Raw genomic sequence first — 14,661 nt, forward strand, 5'->3', positions numbered from 1 at the left:
GGGAATCGCCAGAAGGCCCTTGGAGCTGGACCTCAGTGTCCAGGCTGAACAATGGGGGTGGAGCATAGCTGTCAACTTTCCCCTTTTTTTAAGGGAAATTCTCTTATTCCGAATAGGATTCCTCGCAAGAAAAGGGAAAAGTTGACAGCCATGGGGTGGAGAGGCTCCTTTAGGTATACTGGGCCGTTTAGGGCTTTAAAGGTCAGTACCAACGATTTGAATTGTGCTCAGAAATGTACTGGGAGCCAATGGAGGTCTTTCAGGACCGGTGTTATATGGTCTCGGCAGCCATTGTCCCTATTTTTCATGTGAGGCACATCTGTTGGCCAGCTCAGGGGGGAAAGCAGCGGTTGCTTCAGCCAAGGGTCTCTGAGCTCTCCTGAGTCACGCGGCTGGGCCCAGAACATCATCATCATCACCACCAGGGTTTTCTGACAGGAGCTGGGAAGTTTCTAATTCTTGATTCTGTTTTGGAACTAGCTTAGCTGGATTTCTGAAATGGACTGAGCTATAGCTGTCCCTGTGATTCCATTAGGTTGCAGCCCAATGTGGACACGAGGCAGAAGCAGCTGACGGCTTGGTGTTCCTTAGTGCTTTCCTATTGCCGCCTCAACAAGCTCTACACCATGACTGTCGCAGAGGCGCAGGAGAGCCCACTGTTCAACAACTGGAAACTGCAGCGTATCCTTCCTCCCCCTGGCCTGTGGCTGTCTTACCTACCCTGGTGAGCAGGCAAAGGAATTTTGCTGTTTCTTTAGATGAAAGTGCTGGCTGCTGTCATGGAAGAACAGTTCACAGTTCAGGCTTGGAAGCAGTTCAGGCTTGCAGCAATTGTTCGTTGGGTTGCTGCACAAGTGCAGAACAAGGAAAAGCACACAGAATGACTTTGCATTTTTAAACAAGTGTTTTTTTCTAGGTCAGCAGCTCTATCCTCATCTTGGGCCAGAACAGCATGTGCGTTCTCTTTTATCCTTTTTAGTTTTGCTGAGCAGGAGATAAGTTTTTGCTTCCCAAACTTTTTTTTATACTCATTTTTCTTTGAAATGTCATCCCTCTGTATTGCAGTCTGGGTCATTGTTGAGCAGATGTCCTCAAAATATTAGTTGCCCTGTTGGATCTATTAAAAACAGAGGGACTTAGATGACAGTAGCTGACATTTCCTGGTTGGCAAATTGTATCAGAATACATTTCGGTTACACAGAATATCTCTCTTCTTGAGTTCTGCGAAATGAACTTTCTGCCCAACCCTGCCACTTTAGTTCATTAAAAAGTACAATGCAACTATTTTACTCTTACTATAAAACAGGTGGTTGTTTTTCTGCAGTGACCTGCTTTTGTGCTTTTGTTGATGATGGGTTTTCTTACTCGGCACAGTATTAGGAAGCCAATTTTGCAACATAAATTCAAGGTGGAATCAAACTTCTCCATAGTTTTCGTCCCCTGCAACATGGAACTTAATTACTTGAAACGTCTCAAGCTATTTGCTTTGCAGGTGTCTGCTTTCTGCACATGTTTGGGGTTGCCTTAGTGGATCTGTTGAGAGGTTGGTGGATGGTCCTGCCCTTCAAGCAAAGGGTTGAGTTAATGTCATTTTAACCCCTTCCAGTTCAGTGACCAAATTCTGAGTTGGGTTGGTTGCATGCTTGGTTTGATGGGCAAGTTACCATATCTGCTGCGTTACTGCAGCAAAGAGAAGAGCCATCTCCTTGAGAAACTAGAATGCTTCACCTTTTTGCTCCAAGCACAGTCTTTGAATTTAATAAACATGACTAACTGTGGTTCATTAATTTCATTGGATCTGCTCTGAGTAAAAAAGCCCTGAATTCTGAGACCAAGACCTTTCAGGTTCCTTTAGTTGTCCTAAGTTGAGTTTGTCCTACTTTGTATTATTTTCTCGACTTCTGTATACCCTTTTCCTATCCTGTGCCAAGTGACTGTTTCCTTAACTGTGAAACAGGAAAGCTCCCATTGGAATCCATCATTGTGGTGTTAGAAGAACTCAGGAAAAAAGGTGGGTTCTGGTTTGTGTTGATTTTGAGTTAACTTTGCCTTTACTGTTTTATCCAGTTTTCATTTTAAAATGCCAGGCAGGGTCTAACAGCTAGCATGGAAAACAAAAGTATCTTCCTTACACAAGTAAAGGTGGGTCAGGAAATGAAACTTCTCTGCCCATAAGACAGTTTGAACTTCCTTCTTTATCCCAATTGGGGATAAAGAAAGCAACCAGCCATCACTGATAACAGGGATAAAATGATGTGATTTTGAAATGGTAACAGAAGTTTTGAGAACTCCAGATTAGCCTGCTTCTGAAATCTTGAGATGTGTGAGCTTTTCAGCTGAATATAAAAATGGGTATACAATCATCAGGAGACATTTTAAGTCAATATTCTGAAATGAACAAAAAATGCTTCCCCCCCCCCCCCCAAGATAGAAATTTCCTGAAATCAGAAAGTCTGTGGTGTTTAACTTTTAAAGATACGCTTCAAGCTGAAATTTCTGGTGGGATCTTTCTCTGTTTGGTGGCAGGATGGGGGGAAACTGCCACTGTGTATAATGCTGTGCAAAATGGTTATATGGGTAGAAAGAAGATCATGAAATTTGAGGGTCATGTAAATCCCTAATCCCAAACATGTTTATTTGGCAGCAATTCTCATCAATTTCAGTGAGATTTACTTCCAAGTACAGTGGTGCCTCGCAAGACGAAATTAATTCGTTCCGCGAGTTTTTTCGTCTTGCAAAGCACGGTGTCGGAAAAGCTTTGGAAAAGCTTCAAAAATCACCAAAGTCCTCAAAAACCTCAAAAAAGGCTACCACACCGCGTGCTATGAGTTGCTCCTCGAAGTCAAGTTGCAACTGTATTAACGGTTTTAAGAAAAAGGAAACAAACTTGCAAGACGTTTCCGTCTTGTGAAGCAAGCCCATAGGGAAAATCGTCTTGCGAAGCAACTCAAAAAACCAAAAACCCTTTCGTTTTGCGAGTTTTCCCGTCTTGCGAGGCATTTGTCTTGCGAGGTACCACTGTAAGTGTGACTAAAATCACAGCATTAATGTTTTTTTGCACAGACTCATCTAAGAAGTAATCGACTTCTTACACAGGAGAGATTCAGTGTCTGTTGTCTTAGGTACAAGTGGGCCCTGATATTATGTGAGTGCTCTGCTTCATTCCAGGGAATCTTGAATGGCTTGACAAAAACAAATCTAGCTTTCTGATCATGTGGCGGCGTCCGGAAGAATGGGGCAAGCTCATCTATCAGTGGGTAAGAGCAGGTTCTGGACTGTGTAACCCATATTGGTTAATGGTGCTCCTGAAAGCCATTGGTTAAGGTCATGGAGGTCTGTATGCTTGAATCCGCTCCTTCCTCCCTTCCCACACTCTGAAGTTTCACCAGGCATTCTGCCCACCCCCCACAGTGTTAAGGGCTAGAAAGTTGCTGTTATTTTCCCCAGTGAAAACTGAGATTCTAGGGACATTTTTTTCCTTGCCTGATACGCAAATTCTGTGCTTGTGCAGTGCAGTCATGGAAGCACAAAATGCCCACCAGCCCAAGCAGATCGCCTGCATTGAGTCTTGATGAACAGCTTTGCAGAGCTTGAAAAGTAAGAAAAAGGCTTCCGGAGATGCGGTCTTTGAGAAGCAAATTAACCACGGCATCTGTTTGGTTTTGATTTTTGTTTTCCAATAATAATATCTCATTTCTTCATGGGCCGCTGGTCTGTTTCTGAGCACAGTTTTAAAAATGCTGCTGTTTTTATCTTTGAAGCCACGCACGCGTTGGGAACTAAAAACATGTCATCTCTTGCGTGAACCTGCCTGTCTCTGAAGGTTGCGCAAATGGTGTTTGGAGAGAGGCCTTCTCAATGCAGGCATCCCGCAACTCAAATGTTCTCCTCAAGGAGGCTTGCCTGGCGTCTATTCTAATGTATTTTCAGTGCCCAATGTCGAAGGCCTTCTGATACATTGCTCAAACTGTGTGTGTTTGTTTTTTCTCTTCTCCTGTTATTTTTGTTGCTGTGCTTTGGTGCTCTACTACTGATTTTTTTTCCTTTTACGAAAAGCTGTGTTTAACATTTTTCTTCATTTTTATTGACTTATTGATCTGAGACTGGAAAACTGATAAATGCGGGTCAGAGTTTTAACATTCTCTTTCCCCCCTCCCTCTTCTGTTACCAGGTGTCAAAGAATGGGTTGACCAACTCAGTTTTCACCTTGTATGAGCTGTCCAATGGCGATGACACAGAGAATGAAGGTAGCTTTGCTTGCACCTGGCGGAATTTTGCATTGTAGTGTAGAAACGGGCAACCCAAATGATCAAGTGGTTGGAGCAACTCCTGTAGGAGGAAAATCTACAACCTTTGGGTTTTTCTAGTTTAGGGGGAAAAAAGGCGAGTGAGGCTGCATTATGCACAGTGTAGATAAAAAGAGGAAAACCTTTGTTTCTCATAATACTAGATCCCAGGTTCATCCAGTGACAGACAGAAGGAAGTATTTCTCGAACCAGTGCATGGTTACACTGTGGAACTCTCTACCACCAGATGTAGCGATTGCTGCTTATCTTGTGGAAGCTTTTATGTGTGGTTGCCAGATCCCTCAACCGAGGCTGTTTCCTCCTCTCCTAGAGTTCCATGGCTTGGAAGAATCCATGCTTCTCCGTGCTCTGCAAGCTCTGCAACAGGAACACAAGGCTGAAATCATCACCCTGGATGACGGGCGAGGCGTCAAGTTCTTCTAACCAACCTTCTCCTCTGGCTTTCCGTTCTGACTGGGCAAAAGTGTTTTTTGGGTTGAAGGGCTTCTCTGTGCTCTGGTTTCCTTGCGTCAAAGGCCAAAACGGCAACGTGTTGTCTTGGCGGCTCGGCGCCCGACTCCGGGTTCCTTCCCCTCTGCTGCTTCTGTCCCTTTTGAGGGGTTGTGGTGTTCTGAAGATGCTCTGAATAGATTTGTAGAGGACCAGAGCGTTGGCGGCGTGCAGCTGACACGAAGCAGGTGTGGGCTCTTTGGGTTTGGCCTCCCCAGGGCACACCACGGACCCTGCCGCTTGCAGCTGTGAGCCACAAAGTTGGGATCAAAAACCTAGTAGTCTCCCTCCAGCAGGGCAGGAGGCCATGCAGACTGGGCTATCCACAGCAGGATAAGGCATTGAGGACTTTAGGCAAAATTAAACCACACTATTTACAAGACTAGTCCTGTGTGCTTGTGTCTCTGTATGCGTGTGTTGTTCCCCTGGGGTAGTTCATGTCTTTATTCTCTCTCTACCCCGTGACTCGCATCACCTCTTTTCATTTTTTAGCCTCACACCAGCTTCCTGCTGGTGCATTTGAGGACTTCCCTCTCTCTAAAGAGCCGGAGCAATATTGCCCTCCTGGCAACGTGAAACTGTGTCTGCCTTACGTCTCCCCTGTTTCTAATCCTTGTGATGAAGGGGCTGCAAGACATTACCCAGGAGTCAGCAAGCTGTCTTGTTATCCAGACTAGCTTCATCATCGAAAACGGTAAGGTGTGTTTTCTCAGATTGCTGGCCAGCAACACCTTGAGAGTTAATGGTGGGCAGTGATACGACACTTGTGAGAATTTAAAAAACAACAACTTTTTTTGTCTTTCTCGGTCATGTTTATCAATCCCAAGAATTCAGAGAAACAATAACTGTAAAAACTTTCCAACAATTCTGCTAAGGGCTTGGGGCTTTGCTGCCAAATATGTATTGAAGAGCCTTCAAAGTAACATAACTTTGCTAGCAAATTTGCTGTGGCTGGGTTGCGGGGAGCAGATTTAATAAGTTTTCAGAGTCTGTGTTCTGCATCTCGTTCTCCTTCCCAAGTGTGTGACCGGCAAGCAGGCAGTCATTCACATTTATGGACCAGAAGTTTAGGGTCACACTTGATTCCACTGGATTGGGGCCAGCTTTGCCTTTCGCTCCAACAACCTGAGTAAGCGCAGTCTCAGGAACGAAGGAGATCATCTTTCCCCCATCTGAAAGAGGTCACCAATTGCAGCCCTGCGCAACTTGGAACCTTTTGAATTCCAGAAACTCGGAACCTTTTCAGTTCGGGGGAGAAAGAAAAGGAGCTGTATCTCAGATGTGGAATAATACCTGTCCCAGATATTGCTGGTTGTTGCGGACAGGTTTGTCTCCTACCCCAGTGGGGTCCCCTGTTATATTTCTTGCCATTCAGTTCCGTGGAAAATAAAATAAAAGTACAGCAGTGAGCAGCCAGCCTCCCACTACAGTGGTGCTTTGGTTCCTGAACAGCCTAATTGTCGACCAAATCAGCTCCCGCACGCCACAAACCCGGATGTAAGTGTTCTGGTTTGCAAATGTTTTTCGGAAGTCGAACGTCCGACATGGCTTCCGCTTGAGTGCAGGAAGCTCCTGCAGCCAATCGGAAGCTGCGCCTTGGTTTTCGAACAGTTTCGGGAGTCGAACGGACTCCCAGAACAGATTAAGTTCGGGAAACAAGGTACCACTGTATCAGCTATCTCTACCTGGCGGCAGAAAGGTAAGAGTGACTGACACTTGGAATACCTCTGGTTCAACTGTGGCTATTGTCAAGAGTCTGCTGTCTACGGCTCCCAGTTTCTGCCATGCGGAGAAGCTTTCTGGGCCTCGTATTTTGGCATGATCATCTTTGTGGCTCTGTGGGCCTGCCAAGGGATAAGCGCAAGGTGCCACCAAGATTTTGCTAACCCCATGCGCTGCACCCCATCCATTTTGCTAATCCGAAAGCTCAGAAACCTGCCAATGTGCTGGTGTCAAGACTGTTCTGGCCACAAGAACGCTTTAAAACTCTCTTATGAAAGGAACCCAAATAGGATTAGGGTATTTGCAATCTGATACGGGCAGGTGGCGAGGGAAATCGCAAGGCACATTTTGGTATTTTAAAAGTAAAATTGATTGCAAACCAGTGGCTTAAAAGTACACACAAAAAGGAACATGGGAAATAACATTATCTTGGCTGGTATGGAGTTCTGCCCAGGGAGGATCCCAAGGCATACTTTGTTCCAAGAAGTCCTTGTCAGGTCGTTTCAAAGTGTTCCCAGAACTGAGTCGATTGCATGCTTCCTGGGCTGCTTGCAGCTACTTGCAGCCATGCGTCCCACCAGGTCAGTATCAGGAAAAGAATTAACTGACAAGCCAGGGAGAAGAATCAACTGACAGACCAAGGAGGACTAACTTGCTGAGCCACTGTGTCTGTCAAAATGCCCTGTTTCAATTTCATGGCAGGGCTCTTATGGCAGGGTTCAGCAAACTTTTCTAGCAGGGGGCCAGTCCACTGTCCCTCAGAGTTTGTGGGGGGCTGGACTATATTTTGAAGGGGGGGAAATGAACAAATTCCTATGCCCCACAAATACCCCAGAGATGCATTTTAAATAAAAGGACACATTCTACTCATGTAAAAACACGCTGATTCCTGGACCGTCCGCAGGCCGGATTTAGACGGCTATTGGGCCGGATCTGGCCCCCGGGCCTTAGTTTGCCTACCCATATTTTCTGGTGTTGAAATCTTGTCTCAGGATTGTCACGTCAGGCTCCTGGCCCACTGAGGAAGCATATGGAGACCTTTAAAAAAAATAAAATGGTAGCCATGTTATCCCATAAGGAAAATCCAGAAACCATATTAACGCGACACCTTTATTAGGCTGAGCAAAACATCGCAAAGTTGTATGTAGTCTTTTGAATTCTCCAGAATCCTTTGTCAGGCTTGACACATAAGGGGTGGTTAGGACACAGTCAAGTAATTATAATTTTTTTACTACATTGCAACCCTTCTGTTTATGCTCTGGACGAGGATTAGCCATTTGTTCTTTTCTGGCACCACTCCTGTGCCTGACCTGCAGGAGTTTTGCCGAGTGAAACACTTCCTGGTATAAGCTTCACCCACTTCATTTTGGTGTGTCAAACTCCTCTCGAAGGCACTAGGGCACAGCCAGTCCCTCAAAAAAAACCTGATTCAGAGGGGCAGTTGCTGTAGTCCGGAGCAGTGGGTGGGAAAAGAGTTTTCTGATTCCTAACAGACTAGCAGGTGCTATTGTGTGACAAAAATTAAAGGAGGTGCATGAAGTGTTGTCCTCTATTGGCAGATACATGTGTGCACTTCTGTAAAAAGGGGAAAGTGTTTGTGAGCCATGTCGCTGAAAGCTTATCATGAAAGTACCTCTCTCTGAGGATGCCCAGTGACTTTTTTCTTCTCATAGAATCGTAGAGTTGGAAGGGACCCCCGGGTCATCTAGACCAACCCCCTGCAATGCAGGAATCTCAGCTAAAGCATCCATGGCAGATGGCCATCCCACCTCTGCTTAAAAACCTCCAAGGAAGGAAAATCTACTGCCTTCTGAGGGAGACCGTTCCACATGTTCCACAGCTCTTACTGTCCTTGAAATGGACACTACAGTGGTACCTCTGGTTATGTACTTAATTCGTTCCGGAGGTCTGTTCTTAACCTGAAACTGTTCTTAACCTGAAGCACCACTTTAGCTAATGGGACCCCTCGCTGCTGCACAATTTCTGTTCTCATCCTGAAGCAAAGGTCTTAACCCAAGGTACTATTTCTGGGTTAGCGGAGTCTGTAACCTGAAGCGTATGTAACCCGAAGTACCACTGTATATTTCTGCAGATTCACCCTAGAATAAGCATTAGCCTTTTTTGCTGCTGCATCACACTGCTGGCTCATGTTAAACTTGTGGTCCACCAAGACCCCTAGAATCCTTTTCACATTTACTGCAAGTGTCTCCCATCCTATATTTATGCATCTGATTCTTCATGCCTAAGTGCAGAACTTTACATTTGTCCCTGCTGAAATTCGTTGTGTTCACTTGGACCCAGCTCTCCAGTCCGTTAAGGTTTTGTTTCATTGCCAAACAGTTAAGCAGTGCAGCAAACAGCTGACATTTGCCAGCTCAGTGTCCAGGCACCTTTGAGATCCATGTGCTTCTGGGACAACAATGGGGCTGTGTCAAGATCTGCAGAAGAGACACAGGGCCTTCACAGTTTCAGCAGTTGGCACTCTCCTCCACTGCTACTGTTCAGTGAAGCTTCCTGTGGTCTTTCCATTAGGCCTGCCTGCCAAGCAAACCGCTGTATGTGGATGCAGAACAGAAAGGGTCATAAAATAGTTGGGGTGCCAAAGGCCATGAGAGAGCAAAGAGTTCATTTGTTTTCCTTTGTTTTCATTAAAAAAATAAATGTTTACTTGGTTTTACAATTTCATTCACAGAAAAATATTCTTGCAAATATTAAAACTTTACACAAAATTCTTGGGAATCCTTGCACTTCCCTTCTCGCCTCCGTGGGTTCATTAAAAAACTCTTCCACCTGCATATTATAAGTCCATCCAAATTACAGTCCTCCGTTATATCCAAAGCCTAAAAAGTTGAAGTGTTTACAGTGGTCTTGCAAATACAATCTATATTTGTCCCATTCTCTATTGAAATTTTGATATGCCTGATTTCTGATTTTCCCAGTTAATCTTGCCATCTCTGCATAGTCCAATAGTTTCATCTGCCAGTCTGCTCTCGTAGGTATCTCACCGTCTTTCCAACTCTGGGCAAGCAACATCCTTGCAGCTGTTCATGTTTTTCACAGACCTGGGTAAAAGCACAAGCATCTTTGATCAGAACTTCTGTATGTAACACTAACTTCTCGCAACAAGTGAAACTGATCTGCAGAAAATGCAACTTGAAAAAAGAGACAATGCACGTATTTTTGTAAACTAAGAAATCTTTAATAAAAACATATTTTTAAAAAAAGATCAGAAGAACATGCAAAAATGATGGCCAGCAACCGCTATCAAGATATGAACTTCAAACGGGTTTTGGCCGATATATTGCTATATCACCCAGCCTTAGTGGCTTGCAACGGGTGTATCTATATTACACCTTTTATTTTTAAGCTAGTTTCAAATCTTTCAACACCCCTAGCTCCTGAACAAAAGGAATATCTTGGGTCATTGCACTTCTGTGATAAGTAGGACAAGGAATTCCCAGTACTGTTCGAAACTGCAATGTTCAAAAGTTCTCTGTTTCCACCCACTAACAATCCTGTCCATGGCCTCTGACACCCTCAAACAGGAGCCTTGTGCTATTGTTTAGGAATCTGGTGGCAGCAGAGATAAGAAAGGATGCTCTTTTTTATCATCCCTTGAACTCTCTGCCTTGTGTGCTATTTATTTAGCTGTTAAAGGCTGCCCACTGAAACTTGCCTTATATAATGGTCAGCATGCAGCTCTAGAGAGGCCAGATATATTCCCGCAACCCTAACCCTTACCAAAGCGTAGTATAAGTTGTCAGCTGCTTATGTGTCACTTGCCTTCTTTTCCTCTGCCCTCTCTTATTTTTCTTCCTTTTGTTTCCAATGGACACCCTCACGTTTTTGTGTTAGGGCTTCAGGAGAATAGAACTTGGTCACTCTGTGGCCTGTAGGGGGAGCCAGTGCCCTGTCTCTGGCCAGCCATATTTGCTGTGCGTCTATTTGAGAAATTCTATGCGCACAAACTCTTCCATGTGCAATCCTTGTCTCCAGCCCGGTGAAACTCCTTTCTTTAGTATAATTTGTATAATTCTCTTTGGTCTTCTGTCGTTATTGTTTACCAACTGAATTGCTTGCCAGGTTTGTGCAGGCTGCTGGGAGATTCTCCTCTCTTTCCACTGGCTTTTGGGACTGGCTTGCTCCCTTACTCACCACCTGGTCCAGCTTTCCCTTCCTTCTGGGACCTGTGAGGAAGTGTCTTCACAACCAGCGTTCAAGTAGCCTCAACCCTAGACCTCTTGAGAACGGCCTCATTGCCTGTTCTTTGTTCTCACCCCCTTCCTTTATCTCACCCACTCTGACTTCCTTTCCCCTAACTCCAGTTTATTCAGGCCTTACCTCCACTGGAATAATAATAATAATAATAATAATAATAATAATAATACAATTATTATTATTATTATTATTATTATTATTATTATTATTAAGACCCTGCCCATCTGGCTCTCCCAACAGAATATTAAAAACACGAAACATGAAAAACTTCCCTAAACGGCTGCCTTCGGATGTCTTCTAAAAGTCAGATAGTTGTTTATTTCCTTGACATCTGGTGGGTTCCACGGGGTGGGTGCCACTACCGAGAAGGCCCTCTGCTTGGTTCCCTGTAACCTCACTTCTCACAGAAGGCACTTGGAGCTGGACCTCGGTGTCCGGGCTGAACGATGGAGATGGAGACGCTCCTTCAGGTATATTGGACCAAGGACATTTAGGGCTTTAAAGGTCAGCACCAACACTTTGAATTGTGCTCAGAAATGTACTGGGAACCAATGTAGGTCTTTCAGGTCTGGTGGTATATGGTCTCGGCGGCCACCCCCAGTCACCAGTCTAGCTGCCTCATTATGGATTAGTTGCAGTCTCCAGCTTACCTTCAAAGGTAGCCCCACGTAGAGCGCATTGCAGTAGTCCAAGCGAGAGATAACTAGAGCATGCACCACTCTGGAGAGACAGTCTGCGGTCAGATAGGGTCTCAGCCTGCGTACCAGATGGAGCTGGTAGACAGCTGCCCTGGACACAGAATTGACCTGCGCCTCCATGGATGGCTGTGAGTCCAAAATGACTCCCAGGCTTCGCACCTGGTCCTTCAGGGCCACAGTTACCCCATTCAGGACTAGGGAATCCTCCACACCTGACCGCCCCCTGTCCCCTCCCAAAAAAACCCAGTACTTCTCTCTTGTCAGGATTCAACCTGGAAGGACTTAAAGAATTTCCCAGAGCCCTTGATGGTTTCCAGTTAGCATGGCTCCCCATTAAGTTGCTGCTGTGTTTGACGCAGAGATGATTCAGAATATGATCGTTCCCAAGCACCCTTTTCCCACCCAGCGGAGTTTGTTTGGCTACTGGGCTAACCAGGAAATTGGAGGCTATGAAGCTGGTAGGGAAATGGCTTGAACGCAAGTGGTGCAAAGCTCAGCGGAAGTCCAGGCGAATGGAAGGAGCTGCTGCTTTATGGCAGTGACGGCAACAAATAAATTGTGTTTTTCCACCACTGTGCAATTTGGCGGAGCTCTTCCGAGGGGTTCAAAGCCAGCCTTGGTGAACCCGAGTATGTACACAAATCCTTGGTGGCTCACTAGAACAGGTTGTGACGGCCACCTTAAAAGAGGATTAGGAAAATTCACAGAGGATGAGGGAAAGCCGGCTGCTAGCCACAAGGTCCATGTTTTGCCTCCCAGCAGCGAATGGCAAGTGAGGAGAGGGCCGCTTGCTCCCAGATCCTGCTTGTGGGTTTGCCATTGGCATCTGGTTGGCCACTCACTGTAGGAACAGGATCATACCCATCAACATTTCTCTGATGAAAATAGGGACGTCTCATTCCATCATCATTTTATTATTTATACCCCACCCATCTGTCTAGGTTGCACCAGCCACGCTGGGTAACTTCCAACATACTGTATATAAAAGCACAATAAAACATTAAACGTCAAAAAACTTTACAGGGCTGCCTTCAGATGTCTTCTAAAGGTTTTATAGTTCTTATCTCCTCGGCTTGGGTATCGTATAACTCCGTACCCTCCAACATTTCTCCGATGAAAATAGGGATATCCTAAGGAAAAACAGGGGATGCAAGTGGCGCTGTGGGTTAAACCACAGAGCCTAGGGCTTGCCGATCAGAAGGTCGGCAGTTCGAATCCCCGCGATGGGGTGAGCTCCTGTTGCTCAGTCCCAGCTCCTGCCAACCTAGCAGTTCGAAAGCACGTCAAAGTGCAAGTAGATAAATAGGTACCGCTCCGGCGGTACCTATAAACAGTGTTTCCGTGCGCTGCTCTGGTTTCGCCAGAAGTGGCTTAGTCATGCTGGCCACATGACCCGGAAAAACTGTCTGCGGACAAACGTTGGCTCCCTCGGCCAGTAAAGCGAGATGAGCGCCGCAACCCCAGAGTCATTCGCGACTGGACTTAACTGTCAGGGGTCCTTTACCTTTAAGGAAAAGCAGGACATTCCGGGATCAAATCAGAAACCGGGATGACTTCTGTAAAACCGGGACTGTCCCTGGAAAATAGGGACAGTTGGAGGGCCTGCAGAATGCTCTTCACATGCCAAGAACTTTTGAGAGTGAAATTGTTTGTCTCTACCTCAGTTCAGATGCTACTGTTATGGCAACCATCGTGAAGGAGAGCCTATGTGGTGTAGCGGTTAAGAGCAGTGGACTCGTAATCTGGTGAACCGGGTTCGCTTCCCCGCTCCTCCACATGCAGCTGCTGGGTGACCTTAGGCTAGTCACACTTCTTTGAAGTCTCTCAGCCCCACTCACCTCACAGAGTGTTTGTTGTGGGGGAAGAAGGGAAAGGAGTTTGTTAGCTGCTTTGAGACTCCTTAGGGTGGTGATAAAGCAGGATATCAAATCCAAACTCCTCTTCTTCCTCCAGACCACCCTGCAGAGACGCTCCCACTATCCAGCTTAATCGAGTGACCCTAGATTCTAGTACGTATTACCCACTTTCTTCACAGCCTGCATAACTTTCTATCCCTGTACTGCCTCTCCTCGCCTTCCTTGCCTTATTTCTAAGCCAAAAAGCCCCAGACATTTGTAACACCTTTCTTTGTGGGAGAAATCTTCCAGCCCTCCACTTGGTTGCCGGCTCCTGTTCCTGCTTCTAATACAATGGGAAGTGCTTGTTCCATTTGTCTGTTCCATAAGCCGCAAAACTTAAAAGCACCACACAATAATAGCAGAACGACATAAAGAAAAGATTCTATAGTCTCCCTACCGATTCGGATTCCTCTCGTTCCCCGCTGGCTTAGCTTGGCTCTCTCCCCTCACCCCGTGCTCCACAGATTTGTTTCTTAAGCGATAAGGTTCAAGCCTGCCTTGAACCACTTCAAACAGCTTTGGCTTCCCCTAGAGAATCCTGGGAACTGTAGTTTGTTAGGGTGCTGAGAGTTGCTAGGAGATCCCTATTCCCTTTACGGAGCTACGATTCCCAGAGTTCTTTGAGAAGAGCGGTGGGATGTTAAACCATTCTTGAGAACTGTCCCTCTGCAAGGGGAATAGGGGTCTCCTGGCAACTCTCTGCAGCACCCATAAGAAACTACAGTTCCCAGGACTTTGGGGGGGGGGAGCTGTTTAATGTGGCATGATGCTGCTTTAAATGTACAGTCATACTTCAGAAGTTGAACGGAATCCGTTCTGGAAGTCCGTTTGACTTCCAAAACGTTTGGAAACAAAGGCACGGCTTCCAATTCGCTGCAGAAAGCTCCTGCAGCCAATTGGAATCCGTGCCAGGCGTTTGGGTTCCAAAGAATGTTCGCAAACCGGAACACTCGCTTCCGGGTTTGTGGCACTCAGGAGCCAAAGCGTTCAACTTGCAAGGTGTTTGGGATCGAAGGTATAACTGTACAATGGTACCTCAGGTTAAAGACGCTTCAGGTTACAGACGCTTCAGGTTACAGACTCCTCTAACCCAGAAATAGTACCTCGGGTTAAGAACTTTGCTTCAGGATGAGAACAGAAATCATGCTCCGGCAGCGCGAGGCCCCATTAGCTAAAGTGGTGCTTCAGGTTAAGAACAGTTTCAGGTTAAGAACGGACCTCCAGAAGGAATTAAGTTCTTAACCAGAGGTACCACTGTATAGTGCAAATGATGTCCAAAGTTTAACCTTAATATAATGGGGAGGAATTGTGGTTACTCGGTAGTAATTT

General features: G+C 45.8%; 1 protein-coding gene and 1 long non-coding RNA gene across 3 annotated transcripts in view; one reads left to right on the top strand and one right to left on the bottom strand.

Moving 5' to 3' along the window:
- The window catches only part of VPS25 (vacuolar protein sorting 25 homolog), a 6,672-nt gene extending 1,491 nt beyond the window's left edge, over nucleotides 1-5,181 (top strand). The window contains exons 2-6 of the mRNA XM_080977147.1: nucleotides 536-681; nucleotides 1,958-2,011; nucleotides 3,169-3,257; nucleotides 4,172-4,247; nucleotides 4,618-5,181. Of these exons, the coding sequence (XP_080833273.1) occupies nucleotides 536-681; nucleotides 1,958-2,011; nucleotides 3,169-3,257; nucleotides 4,172-4,247; nucleotides 4,618-4,730 (478 nt within the window). The 3' untranslated portion in view covers nucleotides 4,731-5,181. The remainder of the gene's footprint in view (nucleotides 1-535; nucleotides 682-1,957; nucleotides 2,012-3,168; nucleotides 3,258-4,171; nucleotides 4,248-4,617) is intronic.
- Nucleotides 5,182-5,336: 155 nt separating this feature from the next.
- LOC308460645 lies at nucleotides 5,337-14,333 on the bottom strand. Of its 2 annotated transcripts, none has more exons than XR_013978679.1 (3): nucleotides 13,730-14,333; nucleotides 9,524-9,580; nucleotides 5,337-7,556 (listed from the first exon to the last, which is right to left on the bottom strand). It is a non-coding gene; the product is annotated as an uncharacterized lncRNA (long non-coding RNA). The 2 variants fall into 2 exon arrangements; XR_013978680.1 differs by having other exon boundaries at nucleotides 8,779-9,580.
- Between the last annotated feature and the right edge of the window lie 328 nt (nucleotides 14,334-14,661).

This window comes from Podarcis pityusensis (genome assembly GCF_964106645.2).
Source record: "Podarcis pityusensis genome assembly, chromosome: 13".
NCBI lineage: Eukaryota > Metazoa > Chordata > Lepidosauria > Squamata > Lacertidae > Podarcis > Podarcis pityusensis.